The following is a 21,128-nucleotide window of genomic DNA, read 5'->3' as shown; positions in this document are numbered from 1 at the left end:
TGTAAATAGTGCTGCAATGAACATTGGGGTGCATGTGTCTTTTTGAATTATGGTTTTCTCTGGGTATATGCTTAGTAGTGGGATTGCTGGGTCATATGGTAATTCTATTTTTAGTTTTTTAAGGAAACTCCATACTGTTCTCCATAGTGGCTGTATCATTTACATTCCCACAGATGATGCTATTTTCCAATTCGTTCGTGTGTAACGGGGACGAGGGCCCTAGGCCACGCCGGGAAGGTCTCTCCCTACACAAGGCTGCTCTGTCTTCTACCGCACTGTCGTGAACGCTAATACCCCTCTCCTTCCGGCTCCCGGGGTGAGACAGCCTTGGCCTAGGTCGGAGGGCCGGAGGCGGTACGAGTTCTCGAGTTCCGGGATTCTCGCGGGAAAACGCGAGTGTGGCGCTTCTCTGACGCACTTCCGGAGCGCGGACGGGGGCGCCGCGGCGGCTCCAAGCCTGGAAGATGGTGATTACAAGGTCTGCGCGGCCTCGGGCCGGGATCCAAGCCACGTCAGTTGAAAGCTCCCAGCAGAAGGTAGGAGATCTCAATGCTCCCTCATTTCTTCTCACTGCTTCGCAGAACGGTGCTCAGGGAGGTGGGTGGCGCTGGGGTCCCGCGGAGCCTGGGGAGGAGCGGCAGAAAAGCCGGAACTGGCAGCGCGCAGCTGTGTACCAGGCTCCGTGCTAAGCCTGTAGCTTCCTCTTCAGACCTCACTAGGGTCTTTTAATATAATGCGTGGCAGGGAATAGAGAGATTAGGTAACTTATTTTGCGGTAGTTCAGCTCCGTAATGCAGATGCACAGCTCAGGCCTTTTAATCTGACTGCTAACACCGTGCTAAGGAGGATTAATTTCGGCCACCAAGTGTGAGCCTCATTAGCCGGATTGGATGGAGAAGGCACCATTTTCACGTGGGAAGACTGGCTGTGCCCCGACAGCACCTCCTTCTGGCGTGGGGAGGGCTGTGGTGACGCCAGCTAGTAATTCAGTGGCGTTAGTCGTCCGTTGCCTCTGATGTTGCGATGAAGGGAAGGGAGCATTAATTCGCTTAGGTATGAAAACGTAAGCACAGCGACCGATTCTATCTTTCGTCTTTTCCTATATGTATGTCGGAATGTAGGTCCACCTAGCATATGTGACTTTGAGTGGAGAAAATTTTCTTTTTCAATTATTTGTTTTGTTCCCTAAAGTCAGATCCAGGACTTAGGTGACGCTAGTGAGGCAGGGCCTGCAAATGCAGAGTCAGATCCAGTATTTAAGTATTGATTTTTTTTTAAATTGTGGGTGGTGATGGTTGTTGTTATTGTTTTACATTAATCTTGTTTACTTAGTTTTTTAGTGCCCTCTTAAAATTTGCTTCTGAGGGGAGTGCCTCATTCACTTTGCTCTTGTCCCAGCCCTACCTAAATCACAATGTATTTTCACTGGCTTATAGAATTCTGCTGCGGCAAGAATTCAGGCACATCCAAAAGGCCGGAAGGAATCTCCATCTGATGACCCAAGTATTGATGAATCACAGACCACTAGGGAACAAAGTCCAGCTCCTAAAACCAGGAAGAGGAAGAGCGGAACTACAGGTTCATTACCAGGAATGAACAAACCTTCTACTGATGGAGAGATCTCTGAAGCAGAGTCAAACTGTTCTGTGTCTGAGGCCCAGGAACCCATTTTAAGAGTAACTAGGAGAAGGCAGATCTTAGTTGCAGGCACCCCAGTTTCCAGTGTAAGGAAGAAGCTGAAAATAACTCGAGTAAGTGAGTCTCATACTGAAGAAGAAGTCTCTGAAGCAGAATCACATATTTCAGGTAATTCTAGAATTGTGCATCCCACAGAAATAGCAACAAGAACCAGGAGAAGTAAGGCTAAATCCCGAACCGATCCAAACCAAGAATCCCATGTGGAAGCTAATTCTGATGCTGAGTCATCATGCTCAGACATTTCTTCATTTTCTGGAATTGCAACTAGGAGAACAACAAGGAGTATGCAAAGGAAATTACAGGCACAAACTGAGGAGAATGATACTAAGATTGTACCAGGAAATGAAAAGCAAATCATAAATACACCTGTGAATTTAGAGGATTCAGATACCAGACGAACTTCTTCTCGTTTACTAGCAAGATCGCTTTCTCAGATAAATAAGCCAGATATCTCTAATAATGAAACTTATGATGACCCTGATAATGACTCCTTCTTTGGAAATTCAGGAAAAAAACTAATAGCGCAAAAAAGCCAAAGTTTTAATATAAGACAGGAAAAACAAGATGACGTTTCACCTCTCAAAGAAATAACAAAGCAGAATTGTAAGAGCTTAGATGAAGAAGCCAAAGGAATAATAGATGCGGGAAAAGAAATTAATGAGAAAAATTCTCAGTTGAAGAATCTTTCTGAACTTCAGGACACTAGTCTTCAGCAGTCACTTTCGCAAAGGCATTCAACCCCCGAAAGTAGCAAAACCACCTCAGCATCCTCAAACCTGAACTGTGAGGCTGTAATGAAATCGTTAGCTCAGACATTTGCAGTTGTGGAAGTGGACAGATGGAATGAAGAGAGAAACAGCAGCATAAAAACAAGTGACTGGACAGAACTTAGTGATGGTGGTGATAGTGATGAAGAAGAAGAGTGCACAGTTATAGTTGTTGGCGAAGACATGAGCAAAGAAAGGGATGTAGATTTTCAGTGTGATACCAAACTGTGTGAACTTGAGCCCAGCACATCTCAGGATAAAGATGATTCTGTTTTATTAGTTCTCAGCAGTGATGAAAGCCAGCAGTCTGAAAACAGTGAGAATGAAGAGGACACTGTGTGTTTTGTTGAAAATAGTGGTCAAAAAGAGTCATTAAATGGAGACTCAGAAAATACATCACGTGGCAATGCATTGTTTGTAATTGACACAACTCCTCGATTGAATGCTGATGAAAATTTTTACTTGGATGAAGAAGACAAGGCAAGTGAGGTTGCCACTGAGGAAGAAAAGGAGGAGGAGGAAGAAAGTGAAGAAGAACCATCAGACAGTGACAGAAGTAAAGATAATGAGTTTAGTGATGAAGACAACTTACTAAATAGCACAAAATCTAAACTGTAAGTTTTATTTTTATTTTTTAAAGTAAGTTTTTTTTTTTTTTTTTTTTTTTTTTTTTTGTGGTACGCGGGCCTCTCACTGTTGTGGCCTCTCCCGTTGCGGAGCACAGGCTCCGGACGCGCAGGCCCAGCAGCCATGGCTCACGGGCCCAGCCGCTCCGCGGCATATGGGATCCTCCCAGACCGGGGCACGAACCCGTATCCCCTGCATCGGCAGGCGGACTCTCAACCACTGCGCCACCAGGGAGGCCCTAAAGTAAGTTTTTGATACATGTTTGAAGTGGCTAATTTACCATAAAAATATTTGTCATAGAAATTTAAAAAATTATTACTTTGGGTTCTTTATGGAAGAGCTTTTTTATCCAGCATTTCCCTTGTTGATGTGGGTATCTTTGTTAGTCATATTTTTCCCACCAATGAGAGCTAAAAGTACTCCGTTTGGTGGTATATTAAAAATCATCTGGGGCCTCCCTGGTGGCGCAGTGGTTGAGAGTCCGCCTGCCGGTGCAGGGGACATGGGTTCGTGCCCCGGTCCGGGAGGATCCCACATGCCGTGGAGTGGCTGGGCCCGTGAGCCATGGCCGCTGAGCCTGTGCGTCCGGAGCCTGTGCTCCACAACGGGAGAGGCCACAACAGTGAGAGGCCCGCATACCGCAAAAAAAAAAAAAAAAATCATCTGTTAAGGTTTTCTTGCATGATTATAAGAGCAACATATAAAAGGGAAGGGAGGTAACTTGGTTTTTTCTACATGTTGATTGTAGAGAAATTGAAAAATAGAGGAAACCTGAGAAAAACAATAACCTATAATCCCATCTACCACCCATTGAAAAGCACTCTTTGGGGGCTATTTCTTTAGTTTCTTTTTTTTGTTGTTTTTCAAATTTGTTTTTCCTAGGCACAGGCCCTTGGTGGCAGTGTATTCACTGGAAATACAGGTATCCTTGGTAAGGAACTATCCATTAACAGATGCCTAGGCTTCACTCTAAACCAGTGAAATCGCTGAGGCTAGTCTCAGGTGTACTTATTTTTTAAAAGCCACACCTCCTCCCCAGGATAATTGTAATGTACACTCAGGGTTGAGAATCACTGCCAAGGCACTACAATTGAATGATTTCACTTTCCAGTAGAGGTTGATTATCAAAACTTTCAACTGCTCAGTTTATATGAATAATTAGGAAAGAAACTGACTGTAAGTCCAAGTATACTTGTTTATAAAAAGGACTCTTCAGTAATATAAAGTAGAAATTTTTATTACATAAATATAGCAGGAGCCCAAGCCAACTGCAGAAGATTCTGATTTGGTGGATCCAGGGTTTGACAGTTATATTTTTTTTTAAACTCCAGTGGAAAGTACGAATGCTCGTTGTTTAAAACTCACTGATTTAGAGGCACTACTAAATGCCCTTAAATTACCCAGAAAAACCTTCCAAATTTGGATAACTTAGAAGTTCGGAGTAGAAGACCCTGTCTTTCTCATTGGCTTTGGAGATGGAAGTATGTGGATGTATATTAACTCACTACCTATACATGAAGTTGAGCAAATTGCCAGATGTATTTCCTCCTCCTTTCTGTAATTCTTTCTTTATAAAATCCCTTTATGAAGTCTGTTGTCATGTAATATGGCCTTAATCCTCTTCTAAGAAAAACTAGGGAATAAATTTTGATGTGCTTCCAAAAGGCTTAATTCATTATTCATCCCATAATTTTCTTCTAAATAAAAATACAGTCTCAATTGTTTCCATTTTGAATTACTAAATGATCTAAAAAAGATCATTTCTTAATCACTTAAAAGTGATCATTTCTCTTTCAGTCTGAAGTTGACTAGCAGCAGCATAGATCCTGGTCTGAGTATTAAGCAGTTGGGTGGTTTGTATATTAATGTCAATGCAGACAAGCTACAGTTGAACAAGAGAACACTAACACAGATCAAGGAGAAAAAGAAAAATGAGGTAAGTTGCACAAAGCATCCCATTGGTTTTCATAGAACTAACCAGTCACTTCTAGAAATGATTAGTCCTTGGTAAGAGACTAATTTTCCTACAGTGCAACCACATTAGCCTACTGTGCTTCTTTTTTCCCTCTTTCCAGGACAATCATTTCTTCTTTTTTATTATAAAGTCCCAGCTATAAAAGATGAGGCTTGAAAACTAAAGTGACATAGGATCAGTGTTACTCTTCTTGCAATCACCAGTTATGATCCCAAGGGTTGTGTTTTTTCTTTTCTTGCTATACTTTTAGTTCTTAACTGCCTTGGACTGTGTTGAAAATCTGAAAGCTGTGAGTGCCCACTAACCCCACCAGGAAAAAAAGCACATGTGCGCATAGACATAAAATTGTACGTGTATTTTCAGAAAGGAATTACAGGTTAGGTAACCTCATCCAAACCCTCAGTTTCAGCTGTCACCTTGAATGACTTCCAAATCTTTAGTATCAATATTTTCTAGCCTTGCAGCCTACCCAGGTCTTTAAATCCAGGTGCCTGTTGTTTGTTCATTCAGATGTGCTCAGGCACTTGACTTCACTAATTGCCCTTCTCTTCCCTACCTAAACCAGTTCCTCCTTTTGCAAGGGAAAATCTGTTTCCCTTTTGCACTCAACAACTAAGCCTATGGGACGGTGCTTCTTATATACTTTCTACTCTGTCCCCTCCTTTCCACCCCACTGTCACTGACTAGTGACATCTGTTGTGTTTTTCATCTAGACTATTGTAGTGGCCTCCTTACTCTTCTTCAAGCCATCCTCCAGGGTCTTGCTAGATTTCTTTTTCTAAAAATACAAATCTGACCATGATATTCTGTTTAAGTCCTGTAGTGGTTCCTCAGAGCATACAAGGTGCCTCTGTTCCTCTAGCTCTGACTGTCCACCTGCTGTGTTCTTACCATTGAAAATTACTATTGACTTGAGGGTATGGGGAGGGGGAAGGGTAAGTTGTGACAAAGCGAGAGAGAGGCATGGACATATATACAGTACCAAACGTAAGGTAGATAGATAGTGGGAAGCAGCCGCAGAGCACAGGGAGATCAGCTCGGTGCTTTGTGACCAACCTAGAGGGGTGGGATAGGGAGGGTGGGAGGGAGGGAGACGCAAGAGGGAAGAGATATGGGAACATATGTATATGTATAACTGATTCACTTTTTTATAAAGCAGAAACTAACACACCATTGTAAAGCAATTATACTCCAATAAAGATGTAAAAAAAAAAAAAAAAGAAAGAAAGAAAATTACTATAGTTCCCTGAACACACCCTGGTCCTTCCCAGGCCAATGCAGAGATTATAAATCACAACCTTTAGGAAGCATTCTTTGACCCTAGTCCTTCCCCGTACCTCCTCTCTGCTTCTGCAACACCCAGTATAGATCTAAGTGATTATTGATCATGTGGTATTCGTTGTTATTTTACTGTCTTTTATTTCTGGGCTGGATAATTCTTTGTTGTGGGAAAATGTCCTGTGCCTTGTAGGATATTTTTAGCAGCATCCCTGGCCGCTACCCCATAGGTGCCAGTAACATCCATCTCTACCAGTGCACCACCCTCCCACCTCAAAATGTCTTCAGATATTGTCAGTTGCTCTCAGTTGAGAACCAATCTAAACCCTACTATAGTACTTGACACACAACCAGCTCTTAATAATCTATTAAATAAATGTCATGCTCTCTTCTCTGACTGATAGGAAAGTCTAGACTGCTACTGTGCTACCCAGCAACTTCTAGTCCTGAACCTGAATTGAGGATCTCTGAATTGATAATTGACTTCTAAATTGATAATTTCAAATGCTATTGACCAAATTAATATTTGCTGTATTCCTTTGAACTGTTTTGAGGGCTAAGGAGCAGCTGTCTTTAGTTCTTGTACTGGGGAAATGACTAATTACCCTGAGGTTCCTTTTAGTCACATACACAGTATTAAGACAGTATTTAATCACCCTAGGCAAGTAACAAGAAATGCAGAAGACATTTAGGAAAAGATTAACAGATCTGACTACTTAAAATTTTAAAACTTATGCAAATAAAAACACCTTAAAGACAAGTAAAAGACTACAGGTTAATACCAAGATACAAAATACATTTCTACAAATTAATAAGAACACAACCCTGTATAAAAATGAAAAATAACCCCCCCAAAATACAGGCATTCCACAGAAGAAGACTTATATTACAATACATAGATAATAAATACACAAAAAGTTGATCAACAGCAAATGGAAACATTCATGAAGTACCACTGACAAAACACAAAAGGATAATCTCCTGTGTTGGCTATGTAAAGAAAATGGTACTGATTAACTCTTGGTAGGAGTTTATACTACTTGGATGCAAGGCAATTTAGTAGTACCTATCAAAATTTAAATGACACATTTTGGAATCTGTTTTACAGAAATAATCACAAGTGTGCAGAGATGATGTTTACAATGTTTCATGGAAAAAAGTGTAATGGAGACTTATTAAACTAAATATCAAGAAGAAAAATTATGCACAACAGCTGTTAAAAAGAATGAAGTTGATCTTTGTATGAATTGACATTGAAAGAGCATCTTTGATATATTGTTGGGTTGCAAAAAGCAGATTTGTTTGATGGCATAATTTCATTGGTATACCATAAAAAGCGTATGTTGTTTAATCAAAATCTATACTGCTGTTTCTTATCAGTAGTCTAGCTGGTCTCCTCAGATCACAGAAAGCTGTTTTACCAACATCGAAGAACTTATTAAAGCCTAGTCAGGTTTTTTTCCAGGGAGTTCAAGAACTCTACGGCATTGTTCCTATTGTCTTTCGTTTCCAGTTGGTTGGTGCAGGTGGCTGGTTGCAAACCAATGAAATGCAAGTGGACACATTAATGTATATCTGGTGTGTGCAGATTCAGATTAGAAAAAGAAATTTGAGATGAATATTGATTTTATAGATTCCCTAAACCCTTCAGTTTGTCTCCTAAAGCATTTTTATTTTGATACAATTTACAAATTTAAGGACAGGAGCAACTTTGCAGTAGTATGTTTGTCCATAAAGGTAAATATATCTGGAGTAGTCTTCAGTGTGGGAGATGTTTCCTTTATAAGGCAATAATGTTGAAACAATAATGACATTCTGACATTTTAAAACCAATTTAATATTTTTGCAGCTTTTGCAGAAAGCCGTCATTACTCCTGATTTTGAAAAAAACTACTGTGTCCCACCATATAGTGAATCAAAGTATAAACTTCAGAAAAAACGCAGAGTGAGTACAGTGACTCATTATTTAGAATGTTTAATGTGTTTGACTGTATATATTCAGTTTATCTAACATGGCTGTACAATTAAAGTATATACGTTTCCAAAGAAAATTGTTACAGATATCTAAGAGCCCGTAAAATATGGTTCCATAAACAACGTTTCATATAGATTTTCACAAAGTGAAAGCTCTTTTTTACCATCCTTAAAAACAGTGGCAGCCAGCATATGAGGTCACTGTCCACACCACACCTTTTGGCTTATAGGTACTGTTCACAGAAGGCTGGGAGCTCTGTTGTGGGCTTTTGTAGGGAACTGAATGTAGCCATTAAAAACACTGGCCTATTTAGTCTGCCAAACAAAAGCATAGAAAGTATTTTCTTTAATAAAACACAGGGGACTACTTCCATTTCAACTAATAAGGATAAAGAAATTATTGAGAGAGCTTAAGAGGAAATTTGAGGATGGTGCTCCAGTAATGTCACTAATATGACCAGAGCACCCTGGCACATGGTGAACACTCCAGTATTTGTTGTGTGAATGAACAAAAAATGAAATTAAGCAAATAACTTGCTAGGAGTTTTCAAAAAAAATAGAAAGTTTTATAATTTTAGAAATAATAGAAGTTTCTGGACTTGCTGGAGTGAGTAACTTTCTGAGACAACTCAGTAAAAGTGTTAATGTTTACATAAAAGCTCCAGAAGTAGAAATGTTTTTTATACATTACATCTTGTGTAGGGTATTCTAGACAATAAAAATTGAAGCTGTGGGTTACTCTCCCAAGTCAGCAGTTCTTACTAAGATACAAAGTAAATTTTAAGGAGCCCTCATTTAAGAAACTGACAGTGCTGTGCCTAATTTATCAGAGAAATTGCTTTTTGTGATCTAATCATTTTATGAAAGGTGAATCTGGAGACTAATATATACATTCCTGTAAAGTAACCTTATTTGTTTTTCATGAAATTTTCTTTATAATTTTAGGGGGAGTGAGGTATAGTTTATACACTGCTTATTAAAATTAGAATTTTCTAATTGTTTCTGAAATTTGAATTTCAGCAAGAGCGACAAAAAACAGCAGGTGATGGCTGGTTTGGTATGAAAGCTCCAGAACTGACAGATGAACTGAAAAATGATCTCAAAGCACTGAAGATGAGAGCTAGCATGGACCCAAAAAGGTTTTACAAGAAAAATGATAGAGATGGCTTCCCCAAGTACTTCCAGGTATGAAGCAAACAGAATAATGGTAGTAATGTTCTGAGGATTTTAGTTTGGAAAGCACTATAGTGATTTGTTTACTCTTAAATGAATATTTACAGAGCACATCTGCTCGGGCCGTATAATAGTGGCCAGAACCCAATTCAGACAGCCACCAGCTTGTAATGGCTTTCCATATAGAAAGACGGTGTTCCAGACGGTAACTAGGTTTCCAAACGGTAACTAGCTTTTCATAATTTCTTCTCTAAAAATTATGAAACTTACAAGATGGGTGTACCACATATGAGTATTATTAGCCTAAGAGCAAGACGCCTTGCAGGATGGGGCAGGAAAGAGGGACTCATGTACACCAAACTCTTCTTTTTTTTTTTTTTTTTTTTTTTTTTTTTTTTTTGCATTACGTGGGCTTCTCACTGCTGTGGCCTCTCCCGTTGCGGAGCACAGGCTCTGGACATGCAGGCCCAGCAGCCATGGCTCACGGGCCTAGCCGCTCTGCGGCATGTGGGATCTTCCCAGACCGGGGCACGAACCCGTGTCCCCTGCATCGGCAGGCGGACTCTCAACCACTGCGCCACCAGGGAAGCCCCAAACTCTTCTTTTTTTCAAGGTTCTTTATTCTGAAAACAAGTTAAAAGTTGGTTTCCAAAGTATTTTCAGATGAAAGTCCAATTGATTCACCCTCTGGTAGCTCTCAAGTTCATTTCGTTCTTCTTGGCTACCTTTCATGTCACTCATGGATTACTGTAATAGTCCTTTGCCTCCAGGTCTGCTCTCCCTTTTGGTCCATCCTCTATGTTGTAGGCAGTCATCTTTCCTTTAAAAAATAGCAGTCTGTTTTATGACACATCTCTGCTCAATGATAATCAAGATATTCAATGGTACCTTCAGTGATTCTTATAACCTATAGGATAGAGTCTTTACCCTTTAATGTAGCTCTTCACCATGTGCACCCAAACTAGCTCACCACCCCTTTTTTGGTCACATAGTCTCCTCTTAAGCTCCAACACACTCAGCTGCTCAGTCTTCTCAGGATATGCACAGACTGGTCTAGTCATTCTGACTTTACAAGTGTTTGGCTCTGCCATGTTTGCTTGGTGAAATTTTACCCATACAAATCCAAGCTAAAATGTCATCCTTTGTAAAACCTTCTTTATCTCCATTCGATAGAATTCGCCATTTAGTTTTCAGAGCATCTAGAGTGTTTTGTTCAGCATAATATTAGGTTATGCTTTAATTTTTTAGTTGCATACCTTTGGATCTTCCTTGAGACTCTGGGGGCTTCCCTGGTGGTGCAGTGGTTAAGAATCTGCCTGCCAGTGCAGGGGACATGGGTTTAAGCCCTGGGCTGGGAAGATCCCACATGCCACGGAGCAACTCAGCCCATGAGCCACAACTACTGAGCCTGTGCTGTAGAGCCCGCGAGTCACAACTGCTGAAGCCTGCGCACCTAGAGCCTGTGCTCTGCAAGAAGAGAAGCCTGTGCACTGCAATGAAGAGTAGTCCCCGCTTGCCACAACTAGAGAAAGCCCACAAGCAGCAACGAAGACCCAATGCAGCCAAAAAATAAATAAATAAAATTTAAAAATTATTTTAAAATTAAATTAAATAAATAAAATTTTAAAAAAAGACTCTGGCCCCCTCACTGGCAGGGACCAGATATTCTTTGTCTTTGTTTCCCTAACACCTAGCACAGTGCCTGGCACATAGTAGACACTGTAAATTTTACTTGGTTGAACATATGAACAGATGCAGAGTGGTCAGTAAGAAGGTTCTACATTGGCAGCAATTATGATAACCTAGGAGATCAAATAGGTATATAGTAGAATGTATGTGTCAGTTTCATTAAATTGGAAAACTAAAAGACTATCTGTCCCACTTTTCCTCCTCTATTTAGACTATTCATCAAGAATTTACTGTCTAGCACTTATATAAAAGGAATTTTGGTTTTACTGTAAACTCTAATGAAGAAATGTCATTAGTAGGACCCAGTGCAGATTGAATAAGTGATTCTTTTTCTTTAAGAAAAGGCAAAACTAATTTTAATATTAGTAAATTGTAAGCTGTGTTTTCCATTACTTTCTATAAATATACTTTGTTAGAGCTACCCTGAGATATGAAAGATACTTGGCCTTCAGGTATTGCATGACTTATTTCAATCAATCATTCATAGATTGGAACCATTGTTGACAATCCAGCTGACTTCTACCATTCACGAGTTCCCAGGAAACAAAGGAAGAGAACTATTGTGGAGGAACTGCTGGCCGATTCTGAGTTCAGAAGGTAAAGGAATTTATGTTTCACTTTATAATATGTGTGCTTTCCCTTAGAATATGCATAAACTTTAAATTCAAGATAATTTTTAAATGCTTTAGCACAGAGTTTCTCAACAGCAGCACTATTATATTTTTTGGATGGAATAATTATTAGGGGGGACTGTCCTGTACATTGTAGGACCTTTAACAGCCTCCCTGGTGTCTATCCACTAGACGCCAGTAGTGCACTCCCCTCCCCCGCAATTCATGACACTCAAAAATGTCTTCAAGCAGTTTCAGGTGGCCCCTGTGGGGCATAAGCATTCCCAATTTAGAACCACTGCTTTAGAGGGAAGCATGAAAGTATTTGGCTCACTAGAAGAGAATGAGCCCACAAAGGAGACTGGTAAAGAATAGCCAGGGAGGCATGAAGAAAACCAGGAGAGCACAGTGTCATAGAAGTCAAGGAAAGGGACTTCCCTGGTGGCGCAGTGCTTAAGAATCCACCTGCCAGTGCAGGGGACACGGGTTCGATCCCTGGTCTGGGAAGATCCCACATGCCGCGGAGCAACTAAGCCTGTGCACCACAACTACTGAGCCCACATGGCACAACTACTGAAGCCCGCGCACCACAACGAAGAGCAGCCCCCGCTCGCCCCAACTAGAGAAAGCCCGCGCGCAGCAACGTAGACCCAACGCAGCCAAACAAACAAACAAACAAATAAATAAGGGGGATGTCAAGGAAAGAGAACTTTACAGGCAGGTATAAGCTGGAGGGAGTGGCTAACAGTAATAAGTGCTGCTGAGAGCTCAGTTGATGTAAGAACTAAACTTTGGATTTAGTACATGGAGGTCACATTAACCTTGGCAAAAGGAGATTTCAGGGGAGTGATGGGGAGGAAAGTAGACTGGAAGGTACTTGAGAGTGAGTTGAAGAAATAAGAGAGAAATCTTTGAAGAAGTTTGGTTGTGAGCAAGACGAGAGAGTCACAGCTAATGGATGGAGTTGGATTTTTTTTTTTTCCTGAGATGGGGGCAATTTGAGTATGTTTAAATGTCCTTGAAGTAGGTATGTGTATAGTATAGATTTAAAAGCATACCTCATAGAAACCTCTGCCGAACTTCTAGATTCGTTTAATAGCAAAAGTGAAAATGTTTATCAAGGTTTTTTAAGCTGGTGTAATATATAGACATGGAAAACAAGTTTAACTTGAGTGTTATGTAAACTATTTAATGAGTCTGGTTTATGGTGAAATTTTTAGAAACAAGCAATGCTCTTTTCTCACTTCTCTCTCCTTGGAAATCTCATCCCCACAGAGTTGTATTAATCTATATACTGTTGACTTTCAAATGTGTATGTCTAGTCTAGATCTCTCCTGAGTCCAGAGCCCATAACCAGCTACTGCCTCAGGAATATCTAATGGGTATCTCACAGGCCCCTCTAAGAGCTAACTTGGGGTCTACTGACCTTATCCTCCCTGTACATTCTGGTCCTCTCCCAGTGTTCTGTATCTCATGACCAAACGGCATCACCCTCCATCCATTAGGGCAAGTCCTGATACCTCTTCTCCCTTCAGTTTCATGTTCAAACTGTCAGAGTCCCTCTCGTTTTCCTATCTCTCAAGCCTGTCTGTTTCCTTCCCCACAGAGGTGTGTGGTACAAGGTGATTGAGTCTTTGCTTACTTAAAATTGACCTACATTTTGTAATCTTCATGATGGCAATCTCAGAAATTACAGCATGGGTCTCTAGTGGCTGAAAGTTTTCAAAAGTCTTCCTCTACCGTTGCCATTTTTTTCTTACTAGACTGCAAGCTCTAAGGGTAGGGACTACTATGGCTGGCTGGTTCACTGCTCTGTCCCCAGCACCTAGTATGGCTTCTTACACATGGTGGAACTTAGTGCAGATGTGATGAATAGATAGTGAAAATGCAAAAAAAAAAACAACAAAAAAAACCATGAAATTTAGAAGTGCCTCCCTGCCACCGCCCCCCGCTCCCCACCAAAAGGTTACATTAACTTCTAAGTTTGGTGTGTCATACTTTAGAACTTAAAGGTTTGGTTTTTCTTTTTAGATATAACCGAAGGAAGTACTCAGAGATTATGGCTGAAAAGGCAGCAAATGCAGCAGGAAAGAAGTTTCGAAAGAAGAAGAAGTTTCGCAATTAAGGTTCACCAAGCAAATCACAAAATTTTACATCTCCCCTTTATTTATTACTAAAGATATTTTGAAAACTAACACAAGCATCACATAAATTAACATAGCCTGGCCCTATTTATATATAGGGATTTCTCTTTGGAAAAAGTTGATTTTAGAGAGGATTAATCACATGCCCCTTGGATAAAAATAGGGGTGTCTACAAAGGATCCACTCATGCTTAGACCCTTTGAGGAGGAAAAAAAGGAAAATAACCTCATTCATTTAACATTTTTGTAAAGTTTTCAACATTTGGTTATTTAAAGAAAATTTAAAACATTTAAAATATAAAGTTTGCTAACATTCAAAAATTTTAAAGTAATATGATCAAACATACGTGAGCAATATTGTAATTATTATGTAGAGATGTGTGTGTAGGGGAGAGATCGTGCCCTTTTGTCAGTTGCACATTCAAGTCCAGAAAATTGGTGAAGCTGGGATACAGAGATCTTGTTGCCAGTATAACAGCCACAGGTGAAACCAAAGAAATGTTAAAAGTGTTCTTGGAGCATGTGTATGTTAGTATATGACCAAAGAACTAAATGAAGCTATAAAAAGGACTTAAAAGATGGACTACTTGGAAAGTTTGGGTTAAAGGTAGAAGCAGGAGAGCTATTTTCCTTCTTTAGCAACTGAAACAGGAGGAAAGATAGATTTTATCCAGATTCAATGTTGTGTTCCAGTGAAATAGTATTAATATAATTTTAGTTTGGCTAGGAGGTAAAGTGGCCCAGCCTATCTCATCTCCAGTGGCAGAAATATGCATCCTGGCTAAAGCAACTCACGACACCCAAGGAGTGTTGGCCATTTCTGTTAATGCTTCTTGGTGGGTTATTGCTTCCTTTATGTCATTATTCACGGGACGTCTATTTTGTAGCATACTGCTTTCTTGGGATTTCAGTAAATAAGAAATCTAGGGCTTCCCTGGTGGCACAGTGGTTGAGAGTCCGCCTGCCGATGCAGGGGACACAGGTTTGTGCCCCGGTCTGGGAAGATCCCACATGCCGCGGAGCGGCTGTGCCCGTGAGCCATGGCCGCTGAGCCTGCGCGTCCGGAGCCTGTGCTCTGCAACGGGAGAGGCCACAACAGTGAGAGGCCCGTGTACAGAAAAAAAAAAAAAAAGAAATCTTCTATTTTGTGTTTACTGCTTGGGATCATAAGCAGCCTAGTAATAAAACTCACAATGACATTCATAGGTGGAGTTAGTGAAACATCTCTATCTGTTCTCTTTTATAGAAAAACTTTTATTCCAAGAATATTAAGTTTGCCTTCTGGGTAAAATAAGGACCTGCTATGAGGGAATTAAATATAAAAACAAGAAATAATTTACCCTTTACACATTCTTGCAGAAGGAGACATTGTTAGTAGAATGTTTCTTCAGCTCATGCTACTATACTATAAGAACAGTCAAAGCTGTCAATCCTTTTGTATGGTGTTTCTCGGTGCAATTGAGGACTTACGCAGTTTTTTCTCAGGCTCGAGGTGTGTGTCAACTTTTTATCTATTCATAACTTTCATGCTGGTTTCTGACTAGTGAATGCTAGAATAGGTTGAATTATTTGATACTTCAAAACTGCAGTTATGACAGATATTTGGTACATTACAGTGCATTTTACAGGGAAAGCAAGATTGGAGAACTCTAATCCTTCGCACACAGAGCAGCATTAGAGCTCTCTGGATTGGAAAGCAGTGATGAGGAACGAGAACTGAACCTAAGCGCCAAGTTCAGCTCTCACTAACCCACCTTAGAGGTGCTCACAGTACGTGTTTTGAGTACAGTTGACTCTTGAACAACACGGGAGTTAGGGGCACTGAACCCCATGCAGCTGAAAGTAAGAAACCTTAACAGTAGGCCCTCTGTATCCACAGTTCTGCAACTGAGAATCAACTGCTTTCAGATCGTGTAGTATCAATACTTTAGTATGGATTTATTGAAAAAAATCTATGTATAGTGGACCTGCCCAGTTCAAGCCTGTGTTGTTCAAGGGTCAACTGTATTATAGTTACATTTTAACATGCTCTTTTTTTGTCTCCATTGATTCTTTTTTTTTTATCTTATATGTATTTTTGTAAGCCACATAAGTAACTTGGAACAAAGTAGAGAGTTATCAACAAATGTAAAATACCTTATTCAGTGAAATAAACAAATGCTTCAGCTAAAAGTCATTTAAAGTGATCTCTATTAACATTTACTTTAAGGAATTAAAACTGGTAAGATGCATAGTAGCTTCATCTCAAATGTGATCTTTACAAATTTATTTTAAATCTTCAAAACTGAGTATCAAAATATAACTAGGTAAAGGTCAGAAGGAAGTCTCTTAGTGCTCCCGGCCGTCTACAAAAATCTATACTTGAATAATATATGTATTTGTCTTGTTTTTTTTAAGCAAAGCAACTGTTGAGAAAAAGCTTTAGTGACTGGCTTCTGTCACTAAACTCACTTCACTTACTGGAACTATTTTAAGGCTTAATGACTACCAGAAATACATTGACTTCTCAACTGAAAAGCATTATAAAGTGTACAAAGTGCTGATGTAGTGTGCTAATGAAAGGAGGGCCTTCAGAATACCTTAAGGTCTTGAAAGATTTCTGAAATGCTTTTAAGACAGCTTATTTAAAAAAAAAAAAAAAGCCTACAAAGCTAGTTTTTTGTTGTTGTTGTTGTTTTTTGCCGTACGCGGGCCTCTCACTGTTGTGGCCTCTCCCGTTGCGGAGCACAGGCTCCGGACGCGCAGGCTCAGTGGCCATGGCTCACGGGCCCAGCCGCTCCACGGCATGTGGGATCTTCCCGGACTGGGGCACAAACCCGTGTCCCCTGCATCGGCAGGCAGACTTTCAACCACTGTGCCACCAGGGAAGCCCCAAAGCTAGTTTTTGTTTTGTTTTGTTTTCTAAAGTGAGGAAATTAGGGAAAGGAAAATGAAGATGGAAGAAGTTAGAAAACTAACAGTTGATGAAGGCAGGCTCTGAGCCTCCTGGCATCTAACACAAAAATCAGCTCTGCGTTCAGTGTTCTGCCATAATATAAAAAAAAGGGCTTCCCTGGTGGCACAGTGGTTGAGAGTCCGCCTGCCGATGCAGGGGACACGGGTTCATGCCCCGGTCCGGGAAGATCCCACATGCCGCAGAGCGGCTGGGCCCGTGAGCCATGGCCGCTGAGCCTGCGCGTCCGGAGCCTGTGCTCCACAACGGGAGAGGCCACAACAGTGAGAGGCCCGTGTACCGCAAAAAAAAAAAAAAAAAAAACAGCTGCTTTAGAGAAACACCATTATACCTATTTTTAAGACCTGAAGAAATGTCACATGGGTCTCATAACAAGGATGTCAGACTACAGGCCATGCTTGGCTGTCCAGGGGATAAATGGCAGGGTTTTAAAAGGAAGAAAGGCTGTATAGAAACGTTTAATGAAACTTTGACCAACTGGGATAAATTCAAGGAGTCCCACTCTTAGAAATAGCAAATTATAAGAAAACATCACATGAAAAAAAATTTCAGTACCACTTCTGGAATATGTGCAGATGCTCATTCAGTTCAATCCCTCAAGCAATGACAACTACTGTTCAGAATAACTACCTACAACATCTTACTGAAAGCATTCAGTTAGGATTGAAACAAAATGATTTATGAACTCCCCAAGCATCTGACTAGAATGCAAAATTCAGGTCTCATTGTTACACAACTTAAGTGAAGAATGAATGCTTTCAGTTTCTCATAGCTTCCCAGAAGCAGGGTCAGTAGCATGGCCTGCAGTTAAATGTCTTAAGCAGATCAGTGTTTTATCAAAGAACTGGAATGTCTCAAACTATGAAATGTGAATTTAGATAACAGTGGAGGAGGTTCTGAAAGGGAAATGGTTATCAATAAATACTGAACACCAACTGTGAAAAAGGCAAAACTATTTTAGTTTCAGGTGATGGGTGGTGGATGATGTATGTTCATTCCAATTATCACTGCATAGAATTGCCCCAAGACGCAGAGATTCAGAACAACCACTGTTTTATTGTATCTCATGATTCAGTGGGTCAGGGCTTGGCTAGGTGATTTTTGCTCTACATGGTATCGAATGAGGTCGCTCAGTGGTATTCAGCTGGCTGCTGAACAGATCTGGAAGGCCTAAGACATTCCCTGACATGCCTGACACCTTGTAACATTTTCTTTTAAAAGCATGATGACAATTGAAATTTATCTTCAGTTTAATGGTAGTATAGCATAGAAATTGCTATAAAGCCAAAACATGACTGACACACTTTGGCACTGCATAGTGTTTAGGAAGTCCGCTCTTCCCCACCTGCCTCCTTCCTAGTCACCCCTCCTGAGGGAAGAGGAATTGCTAACCAGATTGAAGTGAGCCCAGGATACTCACTGGGCTGTAGTTTTACAAATGAACAAAGTTGCTGTATTAACAGGTCAGAAACGATCTGCAGTCAGTCACTTTTGCCCTATTAGAGGGCACGCCTCTCATCCTCTCTTCCAAACGAGGTGGGAAATTAGACTTGGGGCCTTCTAGAGCCAGGCTTTGTCTGTGAATGGCAGGGGATGATAGGAACATGTTATTCAATCTCGGCTTACCTGAGAAATCCTGCAGTCAGGGTTGCTCTAAAGCTATTACATGAGTGGTATACTCTCTTTTCCATTGGCTCATCTTCCTTATGATTACAACCTCCTTGGCAGAATTGCAAAGCAGGAACTGGTAGGTTTCAGGCACCAAAATCCTGACCTCAAACCCCATGCAATGTACTGAAGTTCTGAGGTTTTGTTCATTAAGGGAAGAAAAATGAAATATGGATATGAAAACTATGGTTAGATTTAGTCCAATTACCATATGAGTTTTAGCTCTCATATGCAGTGAGGAATACTATAAATGACTTTGAGCGGTGTTCCTCAACCTTTTTAAATGGTAGGAAAGAAATATGTGCATGCAGTCATCTATATGAAAAAACATTTATGTGAAGTTTTGTTCAGCCCCTCCCTCCTACATCTACTCCACCCCCATAACCCAGGGAAGTTCACAGGAGTAATGTACTAAAGAGAACAAAAACAAGGTACACATTGTAGTTAATAAAATTTTTCTATATCTTGGTATTATCAGGAAGACCTATTTTTTCCCTTTTTTTTTTTTTTTTTTTTTTTTTTTTTTTTTTTAAGCGGGTCTCTCACTGTTGTGGCCTCTCCCATTGTGGAGCACAGGCTCCAGACGCGCAGGCTCAGCGGCTATGGCCACGGGCCCAGCCGCTCTGCAGCATGTGGGATCTGCCCGAGACCGGGGTACGAACCCGTGTCCCCTGCATCGGCAGGCAGACTCCCAACCACTGCGCCACCAGGGAGACCCTTCCCATTTTTATATATGTGTACGTACACACACCAAAATGGCTGGCTGTGAGACAATGATAACAGGTCATGGCTTAATTCTGTAATGTGAAGCTCATCAAAACCTTGGCCGATTTATCTGTAACATCTGCCCTTCTAGCCAAATCTGCCACTTTACCCACCTTCAACTCTCAGCTGCCCTCACCTGCCAGGAGGGGAGTGCATGTCAAATAAAGTGAGATGAAAAGATACAAAACAGCTGGCTCAGTGCCTCTTACCTGTGCTTTGGTGACTGCTGGATGAATCACAACTTAAACGCTTTTCACATATTTTACCTGACTGTAGTCCTTTAGGGTTGACTCTTGGTTTTTCATTTAGTGAAAATCATTATCCTGATTTAGCCAAAGGCATTTGAATCAAGATGAGCCTGCATTTCCTTCAAGCTCAATCTCATCAATTCCAGTTACCCTCAATTCCACTCCACCTCAGTCAGTCACCATCATGGACTTACTTGAAACTGGTCAAGATACTGAACTCTGACTACCCCAATCTGTTAATCCTGTTAGCCTTCCCTCCAGTTCCCTTTAACCCAACCTTGAATTCACTTTGGAATTATTCGAGGTGGCTCCAAAAGTACTGATGCCTGGGCCCCACCTTCAAAGACTGTAAACTCATGATCTCAAGTATTTCAGCCCCTCTCATTCTCCCAATCCTCCACCCCCATTAGGATACATTTTCCTCCCTAATCAATCTGGATCCGTTGGTCAGACATTTCTTTGTATGTGTCACTAGTCTTGTTCTTTCTTCTTTCTTTTTCTGATACTCTCACCTGCCACTCCCAGCCAAGGAAACGCCCACTTTTCCTTCTGTGACCTCACCTGTCTAGAGAAACGATTCCTCCATGCATCCAGCTGCTATATTCAATAGCTTTTCCCTCTGTCTTCATCTCTTCTGGCCAGGAAATGTTATTTGACACTCCTGACCTTTCCTTCTTGAAGCTCCAGCTTCCCTTTGCTCCTGCGGGAAGATGAACTTTCTGCTTCTCCTATCCCTCTATTCTTTTTCCCTTCACTGGTTTTCTTACTCTGCCCACTGCTCGTTGGTCCCCCATAATGCCTACCCTCTTATCTTCTTCCTCTATACTGTCTAACTTGAATGTCTTGTCCTCCCTCTCCCGCATTGCTCTCGCTTCTCCGCAGAAGGCTCCAAAGTCTCCATCCTTACACTTCTACACCCCTGCTCCAGATGCACAGTTCCTGTTATATGTGTTATGCTCATCCATGTATCGTGAAGTCATCTCAAACTCAACATATCCAGAACCAGATAGATCATCTTTCTGAGATGAATAAGTGCTTAGCACCGTGCCTGGCACGTGACAGGTACTCAAAGGGAAGCTACTATTCCCTGTTCTCCATCTTCCCCATTGGGGAAGCCTCCCTAAAACAGTTTTAATGATGCCGTTATGCTTTTTTACCTTCTGTGGCCTACCTCTGCCTAACAAAACATGAGGAAACCCCGACATTCAAGATCTGACATTCAAGACTAAAATGACACCACCAGGGGTTTATATTCATCACTCCCCCGCTCATGCTCCAAACTTCATTTGTGCTGGTCATCTGCCTATTTCTCTCACTGCTCTGCTCTGGACTACAGGAAATGACACTTCCCAGGTGCCAAAAATGACTTTGCAGTGAGACATTGACCTAAGACAAGGGCAGCAGAAGCAAGAAGGGTATTTCTCTCCCTCTGCCTTGGGTTGGGTTGCAGCTCTGCCATCTCCCACCTCCCACCAGGCAACTTCCCACCACTGGATACCCCAGGATTCTGGGTTCTGGGAACACCATCTCCTCTCATTGTCCCCCTGGCACTAGGGGTG

General features: G+C 41.1%; 1 protein-coding gene across 1 annotated transcript; it reads left to right on the top strand.

Annotated features, from left to right (window-relative positions):
* Nucleotides 1-464: 464 nt before the first annotated feature.
* On the top strand, nt 465-13,981 carry DNTTIP2 (deoxynucleotidyltransferase terminal interacting protein 2; the record flags this gene model as incomplete). The annotated part of the gene is made up of 7 exons (XM_079697477.1): nt 465-536; nt 1,437-3,079; nt 4,890-5,028; nt 8,195-8,290; nt 9,340-9,504; nt 11,669-11,778; nt 13,824-13,981. The coding sequence occupies 7 exons, from the start codon at nt 465-467 to the stop codon at nt 13,915-13,917; spliced, it is 2,319 nt and encodes a 772-aa protein (XP_079553603.1). The 3' UTR covers nt 13,918-13,981.
* Nucleotides 13,982-21,128: the final 7,147 nt, after the last annotated feature.

Source organism: Hyperoodon ampullatus (assembly GCF_949752795.1).
Source record: "Hyperoodon ampullatus genome assembly, chromosome: 2".
Taxonomy (NCBI): domain Eukaryota; kingdom Metazoa; phylum Chordata; class Mammalia; order Artiodactyla; family Ziphiidae; genus Hyperoodon; species Hyperoodon ampullatus.
The sequence above is the reverse complement of the archived record's forward strand: the minus strand, read 5'-3'. Positions and strand labels throughout refer to the sequence as shown.